The following is a 21,965-nucleotide window of genomic DNA, read 5'->3' as shown; positions in this document are numbered from 1 at the left end:
TTGGGATTGAGATGAAAGAGGACAGGGCATTGCCCGAACCCACACCAGGAATGGCACCTGGGTGGGGAAGCTCAGCCCATGGAGGGGAGGGAAAGGGGGAGAATGTTGTGTGGGATAAGCAGCATCCAGGGCCCTGCTCCCCTTTCCCTGGGACGGTGGTTCAGCTGCAGAGGGGCTGAGTGCCTCAGGCTCTCCCCATCCCACGGTCACAGAGCTCCTTACCCGAGCGCTGCCGTTTCCGAGCCTGCTTGGCCTCCTGCTGTGTCACCGCTGTGTAGAGCTGCTGCAGAGCAGAGGCGAACGCCTGCCCTTCTTCTGCACTGCAGATCCGGGGCAGGCTCTGTGGGACAGAGCAGAGGCACCGTCACCCTGCCAGGCCACCACCTGCCAGAAGCCTTGTCCTGCCCAGACACTCTGCCACGGTGCCACAGTGGGTGCTGGGCAGTGGAGAAGGGGCCGTGCATCCCTCTGCTCCTCAGCTGCACACACACGCACACACACACACACACACACACACACACACGCATACACACACACACACACACACACGCACGCACGCACACACACACACACACCCCCCGCACACCTGCTCCGGCCGGCGCGCTGCCTTCCCATTCAGAGGCGACTGGAGGCTTGCGAGTCATTCATGAAACGCCGGAGATAAGATCGCACGGGGGAAGGGCTGCGGCTTCCCCCGACGGGAGCAGCGCGGGGGCCTGGCTGGCCGATAAGGACGGCGAGCCTTGGGCAGGCGCAGGACCTTGGCACGAGGTGGGGATGGGGAACCTCTGCCTGCCACGACCACCTTCAGCAATGCCTATGCTATCTCCGGTGGCCCCATGGCAAGTGAGGGCGATGCAGCAATGAGATGAGGGATGCCCAGGTTTGCTCCCAGGCTGCCAGAGCAGCTCCTGGCTCACTGCACACATTTTTGTCTCCATCCAGGCTTGACACAAGGAAGCCCCCCTCCTCCTGCCCACACCCTGTGCAAGGGCTGCGGGATGCCACCCTTGCCCTCTGGACCATGCTGATGTGCCTGGGGGACCTTGGCTGTCACGATGGGCGGGCTGTCAGGCTGGGCAAGTGCCACACTCCACTGGAAACCTAACAGAGCACACAGCCAGAGAACAAACACATGCAGGGATGGGTAAATGTGTGTGTGCCTGGGAGGGGGTGGCTGCGGGAGGGTGCACGGGGCATGGTATGGGTGTACGGTATGGGTGAGTGCGAGTATTCATGTATGCACAGGGGCATAGATGAGCCTGGCTTTGGGTGCCTGTATGGCTGGTTGTGTGGCAGTGTGTGTGTGTGTCTGCCAAAGGTCTGCACGCTAAACTCTGCTCTGCTCCGCACCCAGACGGCACAAGAACAAAGTGTAACAGATAAGGCTGGATCCTCTCCAGGCCAGGGGAGCAGGGAGGGGATGGGGACACTCAGACCCACTCAAGGCCAGAGTCCAAAGCCTGGCCCCAGCTTCCCAGTGGCAGAAAGGGCAGGCTGAGCCCCCCTTGCTGCTTCCTGCCAGAGGGGGAGAGAGAGAGAGGGCTGATGCCAGGATGGGTTGGCCAATGTCCCAAAAGGCATCTTCCCTGCAGATCTCATCCTTCCTGCTGGAGCCACAGGCATGAAAGACTCCTTAGCTGTAGGACACGCATGCCATCAGGGCCTGCTGTTTGGTCAGCTTCTGTGCAGGACTTTTGGTCTCCCTGCCCACTGCCACAGGAGGGAGCGATGCTCTGGTCCCAGCGGCCTGCCAGCATCCCCGGGATCTCTTGCCACTGGGCAAACGCACCTCCCAACGCCTCCTCGCTTGGCCTCCAAGCTCTGAGCTACACTGGCCCATCACAAGGTCCCAGGGAGGAGGAGGGATGCTGAGCACCTCGGACACCCTGGGGATGCTCTTGCCCTGGATGTCTCAGCCCCATGGGTCCAAGGTTGCACCCGAGGTTGCAAAAGCAGCATCCGAAGCCGGGAAGGCGACTGCACTTCAAAGGCAGGAGAGGGGCTGGAAACGGGCGACCGACACAGACCAGATCAAAGGCACAAGCTGGAGCCGTAATTCAGAGAAAAGCAAACAGCAGCTCCCAGGAAAGCTGGGAATGGTGGTGGAGTGAGCAAAGTGTACTAGATAGCACTGCGCGGGTCAATGCCCCGGGAGAGCATAAGAGTCCCCTGCAGAGCCACCTGCCCCTGGGTGCCACTACTCTGCTGCCCACCCCCCCTCCCCACCACTGAGTGGTCCTCAGGGAGTGTGGTGGGGCAGGCTGTGCACCCAGACATAGGGTCCTGACCACTCCCCTCTGCTCCAAATCACCCGGGACGCTGGCTGCAGAACAGGACAGAACTTGGGACGTGCCTCAAGCCCCAGAGCTGCCCGGGCTGCTCCTCTTCCCAGCATCCAAGTGAGGATCCAGGCAGGGCAGCTGCTCTCTCGGTGCTCAGCCTCAGCTACCCAGAGCCAGCACAGTGTCCCTGTGGTGCCCATAGGGATGGGGCAAGGCTGTGGAGTGCCCACCGTGTTCGTAACCATCAGGTGTCCCTGAGGACACCCACTGGAGTGACACCCTGGGTAGGTGCTGGGAGAAGGGTGCTCAGTACCACCAGCCCCTCGTGGAGGGATGGGCATCTGGGGTGGCACAGGGCTCTGCAGGTGCAGCGCACCCGCTGCCCATGCCTCTGTGAAGGGCCCAGCTCCGGCAAACCTGAGGTGGAATCTGGGAGTCATCGGCTGCCTCCTGCCACCGCCTTTCCCAGCGGTTCGAGCCCGCGGGCTCAGAGCCATCGGGCCGCCGGAGCTGGCCCTCGCCGGGATGGGAGGACCGAGCTCCACAGCCCCAGAGGGAAATGGGTTTATAACCAAAGCTGTAACCGTTTCCCTGCAGAGCAGTGACTCAGCAGGGAGTGGAGCGTGCTGTGCCAGCCACCGGCCACCTGATGGCCCCGGAGGCTGAGAAGGACAAGGAGGTGTCCCCAGAAGGGGCTGGGTGGGGGACAAGCCCCCGCTACCGGTGACTTAACCCCCCTCCTTGCCCCACTGCCCCAACACATCCCCAAGCTGAACCCCGCCGCAGCCAACTTGTCCCCACTGTGACGTCTGCCCTGGCCTCCGGTGACTTGTTTTTCTCTGATTACCCATCTCTGGGATAAACATGATGCCAGAGGTCCGGGGAGCGGCACGAGCAGGGAGCTGGCACCCGGGGGAGTGCCGGCCGGGTTGCCCCACGCGGCTCGCCGGGCATCGGGGAGCGATGTCTGGGGAGCTGGCACGGCTTGGCCCGTGTGTTATGACTACCTGGCCACAAGGCCAGGCGGGATGGCCCAGTATCAGGAGCAACTCAAGGCTGCAGCAGCGGCATGGGAGGCTCTGCAGCACACCCTGAACTGCGATTAGCCCAGCTGGGGGGGGCTGCCTGGCGAAGCAGGGCAGGCGCCTGACCTCGCGCCGGGAGCGAGCCATGCTTGCCAGCAGCCCCGCGGCGGTGGGAGCAGCTCACGGGGAGCCGGACTGCAGCCTCGCTGAGTGTCCCCATCCTGGAGCGCTCTGCTGTGGGGCTGTACCCCAGTGGGGGGTGGCTGCAGGGCCAGTGGTTGGCAGGGTACAGCATCCATCTCCCAGGCATCCTGCCTTCACCCACTCCTGCCCAGACTCCTTTCTCAAGAGGCCGTATGAGACAGCGATTTGGACGTCCTCTTGACAGTGTGAGCAGGAGGGGCACATCACCCAGCCTGGCACCATGCCACCGACACAGAAGCATCACCTTTCCCTGGCCCAGGCCCAAGGGGGGGTTGCAGGCAGGCTGGACCGTGCTGGGCCCCTGCGCCGGTGCCAAGCACCAGAGTCTAAATCGGTCGTGCTCAAAGCTGGGGACTGACCCTTTCATTATCACACCAGACGTTCAAAGTGGTTACCAACATTCCTCGCTACAAACCCCACATTCCTATTTTTTAATATATTTTTAACTGGAAAACAGAGCGAACGGGGCCTGTTTGGAAATTACAGCCTGGCTGCTGTGGCTTGTATGTCAGATCTGCCCACATTCCCGTGGCCAGCCTCAGCACATGCTCCACTGGGGCACACTTAATAATTCCTGCCGGGGCTGGGAGCCAAGGGGTGTGGGCCGGGGTGGGGGGGGCATGGCTTCCCCAGGCTCCCCCCGTCAGTGGGCTCCGAAGAAGCAGCGTGGTGGAGCAGCGGCCCTGGAATGGCGCACTGGCTCTCTGGCAATGGGCACAGCCACTGCTGCACTGGCACAGGCAAAGCCTGGCGATGCTGCCACAGCCCGCAGCGGGAAGGGCTCCATGGCCAGGGCGTTTCCATGCCTCGTGGTCAGGCTGCCCTCGATGCCATCCCCTGCCACAAGCTTTGTGTATGCTCCTGGGAACGGGGCTGGCATGGCTCGCTGGATGTGCGCTGTGCATCTCTGCCCATGGTTGTCCCAGTGTTGGTCAGGCTGGGGACAGATCCACTTGGGATCCAGATAGATCAGCACCAACCTGTGTTAACTGCTCACTCAGCCTCTGCCAACAGTGCCGGCCCAAGGGATCCCACCATGATCTGCCTGTGGGAGGACAGAGGTGCAGGGGGTTGAACTGGTCCCTCCTGGCTGGGGTCAAGGGCAGGCAAAGGGGCAGCTCATATGCTTGGTATGGGGCAGGACACATCAGCCTGGCCTTCTGCCCCAGCTCCCTGGTGGGGCAGTGACTCTCTCCCTCAGGGTAGAGCTGCCCCAAAGCACCCCAAGTCGCCCTCAAGCACCCCAAGCTGCCCCAAAGCAATCCAAGTTGCCCCAAAGCACCCCAAGCTGCCCCACACTGAACACCGATGCCCTTTTCTAGCTCCACCAGCCCTTAGAACTGCTCGCACCTGCTCACCGCAGCTTGCAGCAGTCTCTGGGGCACTGCGTACCCCAGCAGCGGACAGCTAAGGGACCTGCCCTGGGCTTGCACTGTCCCTGTCACCCCCTACCCTGCAAGCCCCTGGGGACACGCAGCAGCAGCAGCTAGGAGAGCTGGCAGTGCTGCCAGCCAGCCCATGGAACAGGCAGGGGCAGGATGGCCAGGGTTTCCCAGGCAGGGAGCCAGGCTGAGCGCACCTGGCAGGAAGCAGCGGTGCCGGCAGAGGAAGGCAACCGGAGAGCTGCCGAGAGGTGAAGGGGTCACCCCGGGGAAGAGCAAGCGGTGAGACTGGGACGACCAAGCATCCCAGGCCGACCCAACCTAGCCCGACCCAGCCCGGCACTCCTCCCAGCGCCGCTCCGGCCCCGCTGCAGGCAATGTTTTCCTTTCCCCTGACTTTCGGGGCCTTTCCAGCGAGCAAATGTCAGGCGCATAAGAGCGGCACTGTGAGCGGAAGATGGAGCGAGAAGGCCTGCCCGCGTCCCTCCGTAAGTGCTGTCTCACACTTCATCAAGGCAGCCTTTGCAAGCGAGGCACCCGCTTAACAACCAGCAGTCTATGCTGCCCGGCGACCGCAGCAGCCCCGCCGCTCAATACCCTTTTCTTTTCTCCTTGTGCCGGTTTTGCGCTTGGGTTACAGCTTTGCTCGCAGACACTGAGCGGACGTCGCACGGCAGCAGTGGGGGCTCTGCATTGTGCTGCTGCCGGGCTGGGGTGGATGAAGGTCCCCCACCCGTGCAGGGATGCTGGGGAGGTGTGTGGGGGGGGTCCTGCCCCTGCCCTGCCCACTCGCTGCTGCTTCCAGCTCCTAGGGATAAATCCCAGGGAAAGGAGGACTGGCGGCAGCGCAGAGGTAGGGCAGGAGGTTCAGCATCTCCTCCCCAGTCATGCAAGGACCAGCCCACCAGGAGCAGCCTGGGGCTTGGCAGAGGGCTGGTGGCGGGGAGAGGGGCTCCAGCCCCCAATGGGCACAGCCACACCTGGAGCTCCAGCATCCCTCTACACTACCCAGTAAACCCATAGGCATTCAAGCCCTCTCGCTGCCCAAGCACTAATGAACTCCCTGAAAAAGAGTGGGGTCCAGCAGAGCAGCCCTTGCTTCAGGCACCAGCCTTGCCCCCCTGCCTGGGTGACTCTGCAAGAGGCTGGGCATGGCTGCCCAGGGGCTGGGGGTGCTGGTGGCACCCCCAGCTCCATCCTGACCACAGGCACTTGTCCTCCCTTCCAGCAGCCCATGGGGCAATAGCAGGAGAGTCCCCCAGGTGGCTGGTGTTGAGTGCCAGTTTGGCAAGAGAGCTGGGTGAGGAGGATGCCCTGAAGAGCAGCAGGTCCTCCTGGCATGCCAGGACTTGTGAGGATTTGCCACTGGCTTCCAGGAAGGCAGAGCCACAAGCTGATGGCACCTACAGGCATCACCTCTGCCAGCCTGGCCCACCACTGACATGGACCCTGGCCCACCACTGACATGGGCTGCCTTCTCCAGGGGCAGGAGTAGGCAAGGGAAGGCCTGGGCAAGCCTGGGAGTAGGTGTGGAGACCTGGTGGCCAAGGTCCCCCCTGGGAGGAAGCTGGGTGGCTCACGCTGCCTTGTTATTGTAGGGTGGCTCGGCAAAGCTGGACACATCACCCAGGCTTATTATTGTAGGGTTCCTCCGCAAAGTATGCCAGCTCATGCGGGTTTATTATTGTCTGTCCAGGAAAGCTGGACACATCGTGCTGGTTTGTTATTGTAGGGTTGCTCAGGAAGGCTGGCCAGCTCATCCTGGCTTGTTATTATTGCGTAGGGCTCGCAGGGGGCTGGCCAGGAAACTTCCTGCAAAGTGGGGTGATGGAAAGGGAGCCACACCTGGTGAATCACAAGGATGCCCTGTGGCGATAAGGAACAGCAAGGGGTGGGATCCAGCACCCCGGCTCCACCCGGCAAGGACAGGCCATTCATTCATGGGCACAAGCACTTGCGGCTCCCCTTGGACTTGTGGGGCAGTGCGGCTGGCAGGGCTGCAGGAGTGTGGGGCAGGGCTGGGGAGTGGCAAAGCAGCCCGCAGACCCCCTCGAGAACTGAAATCTGGAGGTGATGAGTGGACACCCATGGGGATGCTGCACCCAGCGTGTCCCTAAACCCGGCACACAAGGGATTAGCTGAGCTAACAGGGCCCGGAGCGGAAGCTGGAGCTGAGCCAGGCAGGATTAGGGGCTTTGGGGGGAATGTGGGTGCGTTCAGGATCGGGCTGAGCAGGACACGGCGGCCACTCCACCCTGGCAGCTTCGCAGTTCCTCCCTGGGGACGCTGCCCCATCGTCACCCGAAACTGCAGCAGGAAGCACTGCTGTGTGGGGCGGGGGGCAGCAGGGCTTACCCCTGGGGCTGGCTCAGGCGGCTCCCTGGGCACACGGCCCCAGCAGGGCTAGGTCCAACATGTCCCAGCGGCCCTGGCACTGCCACTGGCACAGCCACTGAGTCACTGTCACTTCCCCTCACTTTGCAACAGCCAGTGTTTCCCAACTCTGGCAGCCCATTGGTGTCCCCCAGGCAGTGTCCAGCTGTGACAGATGTCCAAGTGTCCCCCAGGCAATGTCAGTGCTCAAGTGTTCCCTCGGCAGTGCCCAGCTGTGCCGGTGCCCAGGTGTCCCACGGGCAGTGCCCAGCTGCTCAGCGCAGATGTTGGTACCTAGCCAGGCAGCAGGATTGAGTGTCAAGCGAGCAGCAGCGGCAGCAGGAGGCCAGGCTGCCCTGCCAGCACACAGCCCCTTCATTCATGGCAAAAAATAGCCCCCTAGGGTGTGGTCCAGCCTGGAAAAGCCCCCTCCAGCCCCGGCCAGCCCATGTTTATTCAGGTTGAGGAGGGGGAAGACTCGCTGCCCTCCCCGTGCCTGCTGGCCCTGAGTCTCCCTGCCAGAGCGGCCACACTTGGATGCGGTTCCCTGCATCCCCCCGGGCCAAAACACACAGGTTGGAGGAGGGGGGGGGGAGGGGATGGCAAACCCCTAAAAAGTGCTAGGTTTGTCTCCAGGAGGAGCAGCCCCCGGTGATGTAATGAGAGTTTGCGAGTGGCCACATGAAAGGGACTCGCTGCCCAGGAAATCCATGGGTCTGTGCTCCACCAGACAAGCCAGTGATTCTTCAGTGGGCCAGGAAGGAAACCTTGGCAAGCCGGAGCCAAGCCTGCCCTCAACCCCAGGGACAGAGCCTGCTCCCAGTCCCACAGCCCCCAGGGTCCCCAGCCCTGCTCTGCAGTCCCCTGTATCCCTTTCTCAGCATCTACAGTTCCCAGCAGCCCAATCTCTAACCCCAAATGGGTACCTCTGGGTACCAATCCCTGCCCTGTGGTCCCCAGGATGCCAAGCCACACTCCGTAGACTCCTAGCATCCTAATCCCTGCTCTGCAGCCTCCAGAGTCCAGACCCCTGCCCCACAGACCCCAGACTCTCTCTCTCTCTGCTGGCCTGGGGGCCAGCACCCCCATTTCCATGGTGATCCATCAGGCTGGGAGTGGCAGGTGATTTAGGGCCAGGTGTCGCTGTCACCAGACAACGGGGGATGTAGCAGGGCAGGGGATTCTCTTTCGTGAGGGATTACGCCAGGGACAGCTGGGAACACACAGATGCAGCCCCCTTTGGCCCCCTCCCCAAAAGCTGGCCAGGATCTCGCCCTGCTCCAGCAGGCACTGCAGACATGGCCTCTGAAACCAAATCTGCTGCCCAGGGCCTCTCCTCCCTCTTTCCCACGGGTGCAGGACACAGCGTCTGAAGTGATGGGGAGGCTCTGTCCAAGCAAGAGTCCTAGTTCTGCACCCCTCTCTGCCCTGCGCGTCCCAGCTCCACTACGGATCCTGCATCGCATGGGAATTGGGGATGGAGCTGCTGACCCTGCCCTGTCATCAGCTGCAACCCAGAAGGAGCAGAGTGGCAAGTGAAGATTGGGGTATTTTTGACTTCCTGCCTCTCATGCACCATTTTAGGAGGCTGTAAGCATCCAGCCTGTCCACCTGCACCTTGCCCCTGGAGACACCCTCCTGCTCCACTCGCTCCATCTCCCCCCACAGAGGCACAAGGTGACAACACCTCTCCACACCCCCAAAGATGCCTGGGGGCCACCAGCCCAGGCTGGTGCCGTGGCACATGGGGACATCAGCTGGGAAATCCTCCATGGAGCAACAGGCACAGGTGCCTTCACAGCACGGTGCTGGGGCGGACGGTTCTTTGGAGTCAGCTGAGCAGTGACAAAGGACCCTGCGACTGAGACCCCACTGTCCCCAGCAGACAGAGGCTCTCTGCAAAAGGGTCAGCTCCGAGCAGACCACAGCCTAGGCCATCTAGGATGTGGGCCTTCTCCATCCTGCTGGTACCCAAATCCGGCCATGACAGCACTGAGCTCACAGAGGGGACAGGGCCAGCAGAGAGGAGACAGAAGCCCCCAGGGTCAGCGCAAGGCTCGCAGGGCCATTCCCTCTCCCCTCTGGGAGTGAGGTGGGATGTTTGCTCCCACTGTCCCTGTCCCAGCGAAGAGAGGGGACTCAGTCTCTGAGACTGTCAATCAGGCACCTTTCGCCAGAGCTAAAAATGCACTCTCAGAAGGAAAACAAAATAAAAACACAAAACAAAACAGAGAGGTGAAAAATTCCTTGACATTTCTCTCCTGCGAGTCCCCAGGGCCGGCAGAGAGGTGAGAGCCCCCGGAGTTTGTCAAGCAAACACTTTCACACCCTCGGCCACGCTCGGCACGCTGCCGCTGGAATGCCAAATGTATATTTAAGCCCTGCTCTTCAAAGGAGTCTGTTCGGAGTCGGTCTCGGGCAACGTGCGTGTGGGTTTGGCCCGGAGAGAAAACCAGAGACGCTGAGAACATTTCTCGGGGATGGGAGACAGTGCGCGCGCGCACACGCACGCACACACACACACGCACGCGTGCATGTGAGATAAATGACAGCCTTCAAGGTCGTGTGGCTGTAAGGTCGCAGGCTGGGCACGAGATACCTGCCTGCTGTGGCACTCACCCTTATCAGCTCCTGTCGCACCACGGGGTGGGGATGTTTAGGCTGGAGGGAGGCCAGCAGCCATTCTGCATTCCAGCGTGCTATAAACTTCGTCAAAGCTAAACGAGCTCAGCCAACAAAGCCAGGGTCTGAGGAGATGAGCAGGAAGCGACACTCTGGGAGAGGACAAGTTTGCAGGGACATGGAGGGCTGGCCAGGGCTGTGCACCCCACGAGGAGGTGAGGGGTATCCTTAGCCCTGGCACAGCACTGTGCATTAGGGAGGTATGGATACAGAGCTCCTGCAAGCCCCGGGTTGGTGCTTGCCAGGGTGCCAGGGCATCCCTGGCTGCTGCACGGATCCTGCTCTGCCACCCCCGGCACCAGCCACACTGGGCAGCCAGCCCCAGCCCTCCCTCAGGGCACACTGCTCCCCTGCTCTCAGGCCACCCCCAGCCCCTTGCCTGGAGGAGCCGAGGGCAGGGGGCTGTGGGCTGCCTCTGCCCCACAGCTTTGAACAAGCTGTCTGGGCACAGCATGGAGCATTTTGGGAAGAGGGCTGCAGATAGAAAAGGGGAGAGCCTTTCTGCATGGACCACCCCTGTTCCTCACCTCCCTCCCTTAGAAGCATCCCCTTGGTTTGCTGCAGACGACCCATCTCCCAAACCACCGCAGAGCTGGAGAGACGGGGGAGTCTGCCTTTCTCCTTTTCTATATGAGGTTTGCTCCCAGCCATGGCAGTGCCGTGGTGTTTGCAAAGCCCCGGTGCTGCCTGCAGCCCTGAGATGCTCCTGCCCCGTCTCTGGAGGCAGGTCTGGCAGCTGCTGTGCACAGGACGGAGGGCAGGGCAGGAGCTCCAGCTCCGGAAATGATGGGCTGGGCTTTCCCCTCTCTGTCATCGCTCCAGCCAGGAGGAAAGAGGTCTTAGCCTAAATCTTGTGTCTAATCCCAGCTGACAGAGCTGCAGGTCAGGGTCTGGCCAGGGGCTGGAGCCAGCCGGGGCAGGAGAGATCATTGCCACGAGCAAACAGAGCACGCCAGCGCTGTGAAATCAGGCATTACGCGCCTGTCGCCCATGGCAGGATCAGCCCGTCAGGCTGCCAGGGAGCTGCTCTGGTTACGGCAGGGGTAATCCTGGCATCGGTGGGGCCTGACCCTGCACAGTCGTGCCCCCCAAGCCGGGTTCATCTCCAGGTGAGGGGAAGGATTGCTGAGCTCTGAGTTGGGTTTCAGGCACCTGCTGCTAATAAAACACCCTGTCAGGGGACCCTCGCTCTCTCGGTGTGGGGAGAGCGGGATGGGTTCCCTGTGGTGCTGCCTGGGGAGAGGGGCACAGAGGGCTGGGGGAGCTGGGACCCTGCTCCATGCTGCACCCCTCTTCCTGGGCGACCAGACCTCCCCTTGCTGCAGCAGCCCCGTCCATCTCTGCCCCGCCACCTTCCGCCGCTGCAGCCCGAGATGCTGCTCATTTTCAAGGGCAGGGATCCCAGCCTGCGCTGGGAGCATGATGCTCCGAGCCATGCCGCTTCCCCACGAGTGATGAGGAGCAGAGACCTCCCCCAGCTCCAGTGACCACTGCTTTTTCCATCCCCCTGCCCACTCGTCACGCCACTCTCTCCATTTGGGTTTTGCCTTGCTCCAAAGGGTTCACCCACCCCTTGCCATCTCCAGACAGCAAAACCATGCCCTTTGGCTAAATACAGGGTTTTTTAAAAGCCTCACCCTTTTCAACCCTATTTTTCTGGGCGTTTTCTTCCATGCAGCATTATCTGTCATCAGCAGCACTGGAAAAAAAGGTACCAGGGGCACCTGCTTGCATCTCCCCTGTGCTCATGTCAAACCTCATCTGTTTGCAGTCACTCTCTCCTGGACCACCATCACCTCCCAGTCTAAAAATTGCTTTATCTTTAACCTTATCCATAATAACATGCTCCAATATATTGCCTCCCATACAGTGCCAGGCTAGAAAATTCTCCTCCATAACTCAAACCCCTGCCATCCCCATGGCCCTGCTCTTTGCCAGCCCTAAAGACATCAGAGGGCTTGGCAAGGTGTATTGTGCTTGCTCCTGCCCCTGCTTCCCCTCGCCAGACCCCAGTCTTCAGTAGGGCTGCTGCCTAGCTGGGGGGTCCAGGTTCCAGAGTTGCTGAGGCACCGTGCAGGACAACCTTCTCCCTCTCCAGACAGGTATTTCTACAGCCTCAAGGGGAATGGGGGACATCTGCAGCCCCCCTGCACTGCCATCAGCTGCCATCATCTCAAAATGCCTTTATGCTAATGCGCGCAGCATGGGGAATAAGCAAGAGGAGTTAGAAGTGTGTGCATGCCTGTTGGAATATGATCTTATTGGCATGACGGAGACGTGGGATGAATCCTACGACTGGAGTGTCAGAATAGAAGGGTACAGGCTCTTTAGGAAGGATAAGCAGGGGAGAAGAGGAGGAGGTGTTGCCCTCTATGTCAAAGACCAGCTGGAGTGCATGGAGCTGCACCTGGGGACGGATGAGGTCCCAACTGAGAGCTTATGGGTTAGGATTAAAGGGAGAGCAGGGACAGGGGACAGTAGGAGTCTGCTACAGACCACCTGACCAGGAGGACTGGGTGATGAGGCCCTCTACAGACAGATAGGAGCTGCCTCACGTTCACGAGCCCTGGTCCTCATGGGGGACTTCAACCACTCCGATATCTGTTGGAAGGACAACGCAGCAGGGCATAGCCAATCCAGGAGGTTCCTGGAATGCGTGGATGATAACTTCCTTCTCCAAGTGGCAGAGGAACCAATGAGGAGAGGGGCTTTGCTGGGCCTTGTTCTCACCAACAAAGAAGGGCTGGTGGAGAACGTGACGCTCAAGGACAGCCTTGGCTGCAGTGATCATGAAATGGTGGAATTCAAGATTCTTAGGGAAGCAAGGAGGGTGCACAGCAAGCTCACTACCCTGAATTTCAGGAGAGCAGACTTTGGCCTCTTCAGGGATCTCCTTGGTAGAGTACAATGGGATGAAGCCCTGGAGGGAAGAGGGGCCCAAGAAAGCTGGTTAATATTCAAGGATCACCTCCTCCAAGCTCAGGAGCAGTGCATCCCAACAAAGAGAAAGTCAGGTAGGAACACCAGGAGGCCTGCATGGATGAACAAGGAGCTCCTGGACCAACTCGGGCACAAAAAGAAGGCCTACAGAGGGTGGAAACAAGGACAGGTAGCCTGGGAAGAATACAGAGCGATTGTCCGAGCAACCAGAGATCAGGTTAGGAAAGCTAAAGCCCTGATAGAGTTAAATCTGGCCAGGGACATCAAGGGCAACAAGAAAAACTTCTATAGATAGGTCAGTGATAAAAAGAAATCTAGGGAAAATGTAGGCCCTCTCCGGAAGGAAACGGGGGACCTGGCTACCCGGGATATGGAGAAGGCTGAGGTTCTCAATGACTTCTTTGACTCAGTCTTCACTGGCAAGAGCTCCAGCTGCACAGCCCAAGTCACAAAAGGCAAAGGCAGGGACTGGGAGAATGAAGAACCGCCCACTGTAGAAGATCAGGTTCGAGACCATCTAAAGAACCTGAAGGTGGACAACTCCATGGGACCTGATGAGGTGCATCCGCGGGTCCTGAGGGAACTGGCAGATGAAGTTGCTAAGCCACTATCCATCATATTTCAGAAGTCGTGGCAATCTGGTGAAGTTCCCACTGACTGGAAAAGGGGAAACATAGCCCCCATCTTTAAAAAGGGAAAAAAAGAAGACCCAGGGAACTACAGGCCAGTCAGTCTCACCTCTGTGCCCGGCACGATCATGGAGCAGATGCTCCTGGCAACTATGCTAAGGCACATAGAAAATAAGGAGGTGATTGGTGACAGTCAACATGGCTTCATGAAGGGCAAATCCTGCCTGAATAATTTGGTGGCCTTCTATGATGAGGTTACAGCATTGATGGAAGAGCAACTGACATCATCTACCCAGACTTATCCAAAGCATTTGATACTGTTCCACGTGACATCCTTGTCTTTAAACTGGAAAGACATGGTTTTGATGGATGGACCACTCAGTGGATAAGGAATTGGCTGGATGGTTGCAGTCAAAGAGTTGTGGTCAACAGTTCAATGTCCAAGTGGAGGCCAGTGACGAGTGGTGTTCCTCAAGGGTCAGTACTGGGACCAGTGCTATTTGACATCTTTGTTGGTGACACGGACAGTGGGATCAAGTGCACCCTCAGCAAGTTTGCAGATGACACCAAGTTGTGTGGTGTTGTGGACATGCTGGAGGGAAGGGATGCCATCCAGAGGGACCTTGACAGGCTTGAGAGGTGGGCCTGTGGGAACCTCATGAAGTTCAACAAGGCCAAGTGCAGGGTCCTGCACATGGGTTGGGGCAATCCCAAGCACAAGTACAGGCTGGGTGGAAAATGGATTGAGAGCAGCCCTGAGGAAAAGGACTTGGGAGTGCTGGTGGATGAGAAGCTCAACATGAGCTGGCAATGTGCGCTGGCAGCCCAGAAAGCCAACCGTATCCTGGGCTGCATCAAAAGAAGTATGGCCAGCAGGTCGAGGGAGGTGATTCTGCCCCTCTACTTGGCTCTTGTGAGACCCCACCTGGAATACTGCGTTCAGCTCTGGAGTCCCCAGCACAAGAAGGACATGGAGCTGCTGGAGCGGGTCCAGAGGAGGGCCACGAAGATGATCAGAGGGCTGGAACACCTCTGCTATGAAGACAGGCTGAGAGAGTTGGGGCTGTTCAGCCTGGAGAAGAGAAGGCTCTGGGGTGATCTTATTGCAGCTTTCCAGTACTTAAAGGGGGCCTACAGGAAAGCTGGGGAGGGACTTTTTCCAAGGGCATGTAGTGATAGGACAAGGGGCAATGGCTTTAAATTGAAAGAGGGCAGATTTAGATTAGATCTAAGGAAGAAATTTTTCACTCAGAGGGTGGTGAGGTACTGGAACAGGTTGCCCAGAGAAGTTGTAGACGCCCCATCCCTGGAAGTGTTCAAGGCCAGGTTGGAAGAGGCTTTGGGCAACCTGGTGTAGTGGAGGGTTTCCCTGCCCATGGCAGGGGGGTTGGAACTAGATGATCTTTGAGGTCCCTTCCAACCCTAACCATTCTATGATTCTACAATTCTATGAAAACCCGAGCCCGTCACCGGCAGACACAGCAGTAACACTCAGGGAGCTGCTTCTTTGCTCCCCAACAACCCCACCTCCTCCAGCAGATCCAAAACAGGAGTCAGGGTTGGGAGAGAACCTCTCTGAACTCATGGAAACTCAAAAGGCAGCTCTCAAAGCAGATGCCAGAGCCGAGGCGAGGCCTGGGCTGCTCCTTGCTCTGCCCGGGCTGGCTCCTGGAGCTGGTACCCACAGCCCACTGCACATCTGCAGCCTCCATCCGTGCAGCAGAGCAGGAATCAATTACAGGGCTGGCAAAGGCAGGGCTGCTCCGGGGCTGGCGAGCAGCACTGGCTCCAGCGGCCACAGAGCACGTGGCACGGTACTGGAGGCAGCCCGCCGGCCAGCCCCACGCCTGGGCTCAGCACAGATGTGCCACTGGCTCATGGGGAAGAGGCAGGGGAACCACTTGAAAGCCATGGTATGAAAGTGCTGGTAAACCAGGGCCACTCCTCTGCTCCTCTGGCTCCATTTGCTATTTAGAGTGCTCTGGGTGCTCACCCCAGGGGAGTTCAACCCCCTGGGGTGCAGACTTTCGCCAAGTCAGCCCTACTGTTTGCCGTGCAGCTGCCCAGACCCCCAGGAAAGTCTGAAAAAGGTCCCAGGCCCATGTGATGATAGTTAAGATGCTCTAGGGTGGGCTCTCCCAGCTGGGTCTGGGACCCAGCCAGACAGGGGCTCATGACACGGCCACCTCTGGCTGCTGGAGGGACCAGCCTGCACTCAGCATCCTCAGACAACCAGCATGTACAGCAGGAACATACGGACAAGCCCCGCCACACTGGGCTGGCGACAAGGAGAGACCCAGCCAAGCCATGGTCACTCCTTGGAGCCTCACTGTCAGCAACCTCAGGTGGCTGTGGCTGGGGCAAGATGTCCCTGCTCTCTCCAGCACTGGGTGGGAAGACTGTGGGCAGGCTCCCCTCAAGCTTGTAGGCTGGTTTTCTTGTTGCATGGGAGGGTGTCAGGCCTTGGCCCTGCGTCCCAGCACCTCCTGGGCATTTGCAAGGGCTTCTTGAGTTGCTGCAGGCAGAGGAGAGCTGAGCTTGCGCTGGTGAAACATGATTCTGCCAAGCCTCACCTCGTGGGGGCTGCCAAAGGGCTTTGGGGAAGATGGGCAGCAAGGAGGAGCAGCAGTGCCATGCCCTCGGTGTCTCCCAAAATGCCATCCCTGCATCCTCTCCTCCTGCCAAGCAGCACGTGAAAGCACGGCCCTGTGCCCAACTCCGGCTCTGCCGGCTGCGGCATGGCAAGAGCAAGCTGCAGGGAGGGATGCTGGAATCCCCCTGCACCAGGTCACACTGTGACAGCCAGGACGAGGATCTGAGGACCTGGGGGAGCAAATGTGGCTGTAGCCCCTTGCCTCCTCACTCCCCGGGCAGAGGTGTAGGGGCTGCCGGTGTCTTCCGAGGGCTGTGGGGTAAGGATGCTGCCCGCACAGCCCAGAGCCATGGTGACACCAGGGGTGGGGGGGTAGGACCACGCTGATCAGGAGCAGGTGGCTGCTCCCCCTGCCAGCAGCTGAGAAGGAGCTAAATTTATTCCACCAATATGTGGGCAGCGGGAAGGGACCAGGGGGCTCCTCCAGACCGTTTGCCCTATGCATGGTGCCTGCCCCACCGCCCTCCTCGGCGCTGGCATGGCCGACCCTGCCCTGACACCAGTGACGGGAACAGAGCCCTTCTGGACCGTCTCTTTGGCACCCAATGAGTGGCCCCGAGCGGACCCAAGTCCTTCCTCCCCAACCACAGAGGGGAAAGTTTCCAAATTAAAAACCTAAAACTGGCAACGAGGTGCCCATGGCAGGAATCTTTTAAACTGGCCATTAAAGTTTATAAGTTAGACGGGCACCGGGAATGAGTGGCGGAGCTGCAGGAAAACAGCCGCCCCTCCTCGGGCAGCCTAACCACGGCTGTCCCCAAAGCCGCAAGGGCTGACGTCATGGCATGACCTCACCTCCATCATCCACTGCCTGGCCGGCCCCAGCCCCGTGTTTACCCCTGCCCGTCCCTACCACTGTCCCTCGCAGCCCGCTTTCCCCTTTGAGGTCGGTCGGCAGCCCCGGGGCCTGGCGAGGAAGAGGAAAAGAGCAGAGAGAAGGAAACCAAACCTCAGCGCCCACAAGGCGGGCTGCAAAACATGGAGCCTCAGCAGCCACACTGCAGGGATGGTGGGCTCCGACCCAGCCGTCCTGCCTCTCCCCGGACATATCCCCCCCTCCCCACCCCCGAGCTGCCATACTCAGGGTGGGAGACTGGGAAAACTCCATCAGCCAGGGCTGTGCCCGCTGTTATTCTCCCATTTTCCCACAGACGACACTCTTACTTACTCCCCAGTAAGACGGGCTGGGGAAGGGTATCAGACCCTCAGTGTCCTGTCCTGCCCTGGGATGCTGGGGTGCACCGTGGGTACCCGAGAGGACCCGGCCTCCATCTCAAGGGGTGAGATGCTATGGGGCGGTGAGATGCTATGAGGCGAGTGAGATGCAAAGCCTGTCCCCGAGGCCAGCTGGGGACATGTGGCCAGCTCTGGGGCAAAGCACGGCACAGGGTTTCAGCTAGGAGAGCTTTGGGAGAAGCAGAAACAGAAGCCTCAGGTGCCCAGGCACAGAGCAGAGCAGCCCCATTCCCTTCTCCCCTGCCAGCGCAGGGGCACTTTGGCTCTAGACCTCCCAAAGAGGAGTCACCAGCCTCGGTGAGGTGCTGCAGGTGTGTGGGGGACACAGGTTTGCTTTGCACGGCGAGGTGGGATAAAACCCCACACACAGCAATACTGGAAGAGGTCTGGGAGAAACGCCACGGCTGTTTTCAGAGCAGCTGCAGCAGGGGCCGGTGCCAAGCCCTCCGAGCCCCACGCAAAGCCAGCTGAGACGGGCCGGAGCGACGCGTTCAGCTTGGAGACGTGCATTGCCAAAAAACGAGTGAGAGCCACAAAAGCCACACGGGTTCAGGAGGGGCAAGGCCAGGGGCCGTGTGGCCACAGAGCTGCCTGCTCAGGGCACCAGTCAGAACAGGCTGGGAAAGCCACCAACCCCGTCAGCTGCCGTTCGGAGCCGCACGGGGCACATTTTGCCCACTGTCACCTCCTGGAGAGGTCTGTGGGTTGCATTTATAGACTCAGCCACAGACCTTGGTCCTTGTCCTCTGGACCGCACAGTGCTGCCCCTGCATCCGGAGCATCTCCGGGAGTGGGAAGCTGCGCTGACCCCCTCTGCGCCCTGGTGAGTCGGTGCACGCACGCGAGCCACTCGCACGCTTCCCTGTGAGCGTCCATCAACGGGGAAGTGCACACACACACATGCACACACACACAAACAGGGCAGCCTCTGCAAACAACTGCTTGTTAAGTTAAAATTAAACTCTGCACAAATATTGACCTTTGGAGGGGACACAAACTCTGCCGATATATTTACCAGCTTTATAAATGGGCCTGACCACAGTGCCCTATATGCCGAGCTGGAGGAGACGAGGGCTGCGGAGGTGCTCAAATGAGGTCCATCCCCCACTCCCCAAATGGCGTTCTCCCTAGACAATGCTGCTGTGCCCCTGAGCTCTGCCCTCACCCTTCCCAACGTCCTTGCTCCAGCCTGGAGGACGGTGGACATGAGGATGAGCTGGATCCACTTTTCTCCCCCAACTCATGGTTTCTTGGTAGGGGACAGCCAGTAGCTCATGGAAGCTGTTATCCCCTCTGGGTTTGGGAAATTGGTCCAGCAGAGCAGTCCTAAAGCTGCCCCTCCTCTTCCACCCTCTCCAAACCTCTGCACCGACCAAAGCCTCACTGTCTGGCAGAGGTACCCGCTACCAAGTCCCAGCTGCCCAGTGTTCAGGCAGGCTGCTCCACCAGGAAGTCCATCCTGCCTCTGCAGAGCACCCAGCACATCCTGAGGGGTCCCCATCTCTCGAGGGGGACCCAGAGCTCAGGGCTTGGTCCTCCATCTGAGAAGGCTTTGGGAGCTGCAGAAACACCAGTGGCCTGTAGCTGGGTGGGCAAAAAGCACCTGGCGACCAAAATGAAGCGAAGTGAAGGCATGGCACTGCTACGTGGTAGGAAATCACCCCTCACGAACCCACCAGAGCTCTCAGGAGGGACCAGCACGCCCAGCTGAGCATTTTGGAGGGGCTTCAGTGGGAATGGGAAAATACGTAGGGCAAGGTGTTTGCTCCAGGATGGCTAAACCAGCTCAGCTGTCGTGGGAGAAGAGGCTAGCTCTTCTCATAGCCTATGTGTAAGGCAAAGCACAGGAGGCAAGTTGGAATAAAGGGAGGCTTTTGCAGGCAGAGGGTGCAAATGGGGTGACACAGGAGGCCAGACCATTTCTCAATGCTATTAAACTCTTCAGGGCAGCCAGAAAAACTGCTGAGTGCAGTTGCTATTGAATAAAGTTGCTATTGAATAACGAGACAATGAAGGAGGCAGGAAATCAGTGCTGACAAATGCGGCACAAAGGACATGGGGAACAACCCCAGCTACACGGTGCACGGTGCAGGGGACATTCTGCCCAGGGCTCAGCAAGAGAGGACAGGACCCTGAGCATCCCGAGGAGACCAGGATGGGGCCAGCATGCCTGGGGCTGTCACTGCCCCTCAGTCCTTGGCCAAAGAGGATTACAGGGCATCGGACATAGGGTCCGGCTGAGCATGCACTGGCAGGCAGCCGTGCTCAGTGTGCAAGAGGGATGGTGGAAGGTGGATTTAGGAGATGGCCCCAAGGAGCTGAGCATGCAAACCCAAGGCTATACATAGCCAGGAAAGGGGAGCAAAGAAGGTGTGCACGCAGCAGGCACAACTCCTGCACCAAGAGCAGCATGTGCAGCGGTGGCAGGAAGGTTTGTGCCCATGCCCGCTGCCCGGTCCTTGGCCCTGGGGATGCAGGCAGGAGAGCAGGACACATACGGCAGGGGATGCCCAAGTTCCAGCTCTCAGAATTACTGAATAGAGTCTTATTCAGGCTGATGTAAAACACTGTTAAAACACACAAAAATCCTTTGAGTAATGGGCGAGCGGGAAAGAGGCATCTATAATTAACAGTAACTGTTCGAGACGGTCGCTGCCCAGAGACGTGTACTGTGCAAAACCACTTGAAAAGGCCCCGTCTGAAAGGCGAAGCCTGGGGTTTTTCAAGAAGCCCGTCATGTAACGATCCTGGCCCTTCCAAAATAATTCTGCCATATTAAAAAAACCCAAAACCTCAGCTTAATCGCCCTGCAGCACTGGGACTGGAGAGCTCTGAGAAGAGGGGAAGGGAAGCACAACCGGCTTCCAATTAGAGCCTCGTTAGAAAGGAAAGCTGGGGAGCTATTAGAGAGCGGGCCAGGAGTGAGCTGAGCTGAGCTGAGCCAGCTGCCTGGAGACCCACTGCAGGATGGGTGTCACCACCAGCCCTGCCTCTTCTTCCCTCCTTGGTGGGTGCTCTGAGACCCCAAGGGTGGCATGGTCCCAGCTGTGGGCACTTGGCCTGAGCAGATGGAGAAGAGGTTTCTGCAGTCACATGTCTAAAGGTCCCCCAGGAAGTCCTGGCCCTACACAGGGCAGGGTTTGGGGATGCTCATAGAGCTGGGCAGGGAGCCCTGGGGATGGGAGAACTGGGGACTGGGGCTAGAAGGATGCTGCAGCTGAAGAGCAAAGGTGAAACAGGGGTCCATGGGCTTCACTGTCTCCTCTCACCCTCAGAGGCACAGAGCCGAGGCCAGACACTGTCCCAGCCTGAGTGTCCTCATGACACCAAGATGGGGCTCTCGGCTCTGCCAAGCTCTGGATTGCAGCTGTGAGGGGAGAGGACAGTCCAACTGTGAGCACATCCATCCTCCTGCCCCACATGAACACCTTGCCACCTTCCCTGGCATCCCAGGTCCCCATCCTCTCCCACATAGACCAGCATCTCCCAGTGTCTGGCATCCCTGCAACCCAAAGACAGCTTGTGCAGTGGCTACAGGCAGCCATCAAAGTGCCAGAGGCCAGTCAGGCTGGCATGAGTGCCAGGGCATCATTGCCCGTAGCACAGGTTTGGCCACAGCATCCGCCCCAGGCCATCTGCTTCATCAGCTCTGGTTTTAATTGTGCCTGCCAGCCTTGCCAGCCCAGGCCAGGGCACCGGGCACCCACACGCTTGCCTACAGCCTGGCTCTGGGGCCAGCCGGGCGGGAGGCACGCTGCCCGGAGCAGCCTCCCCTTCCCATCCCACAGCCTGGGACCCATCCAACACAAAGTTAATTTCTAACCATGGGTAACCACCAGTGCCCGAGCTGGGATGATTTATCCCCTATCTGCCTGGACCGGATTTATGAGCCACACATCCCCTAGGCTGTGATAAAGGCCATGTCTGTGCTCCTCCATCCCCCCCTTTCCCGTAGCCCCTCCGTGCGGACTCGCTGCCCCCCCCCAACCCATTTACAAGCCTTCCCCCAGCGCGGAAACCTGACAGCCCGCAGAAGAACAGTAAACAGCACAGAAAATAGCACACGCTGGAGGCCAAGGAGAGACATGCCGGCCAGGGAAGCCACAAATGGTTCCTGCTTTTGGGACCTGCTCGAGAAAACAGAGTGGGATGGACCCTGGACTCCCATCAGCCTTCGAAAGGGGAGAGGGGAGCTGCTATTAATAGCTGAGGCAGGGCGCTGCTTGCATGCAGGGCTGGGTTGGACTATGCCATGGCTGTGATGGAGATGGTGGAGCAGCGAGGAGCAGTCCTCACGGCATCGGCCAGAGACAGTGCTGGGTGAGGGCATGTCCCCTGCAAATGGGAATTCGCACATAGGGTGGAAAATTCCTTGGTGCATTGGTGTGGAGTGAGGCTGGGAGAAGCAGGAACCCAAAGCAGGGCCAGGTGCTGTCATGTTTGCCCCTGCCGTGTGGCACTGGGCAGGGAGTGCCAAGGGAGAGCTCATCCCTGTGTCGCTCACCCCAGCCCATCCTTCCCTGTAGACAGTGCTGAGCCGCCTGGTGTACAGGCAT

The 21,965-nt window shown here is 59.4% G+C and overlaps 1 protein-coding gene across 1 annotated transcript in view; it reads right to left on the bottom strand.

Annotated features, from left to right (window-relative positions):
• The window catches only part of NHEJ1 (non-homologous end joining factor 1), a 55,847-nt gene that overhangs the window by 535 nt on the left and 33,347 nt on the right, over positions 1-21,965 (bottom strand). Inside the window, exon 6 of the mRNA XM_086615765.1 lies at positions 223-340. Coding sequence (XP_086471891.1) covers positions 223-340 — 118 coding nt within the window. The remainder of the gene's footprint in view (positions 1-222; positions 341-21,965) is intronic.

This window comes from Tauraco erythrolophus, chromosome 8 (genome assembly GCF_009769465.1).
Source record: "Tauraco erythrolophus isolate bTauEry1 chromosome 8, bTauEry1.pri, whole genome shotgun sequence".
NCBI classification, from domain to species: Eukaryota; Metazoa; Chordata; class Aves; order Musophagiformes; family Musophagidae; genus Tauraco; species Tauraco erythrolophus.
Note: the sequence above shows the minus strand (reverse complement) of the source record. Positions and strands in the feature narration are given on the sequence as shown.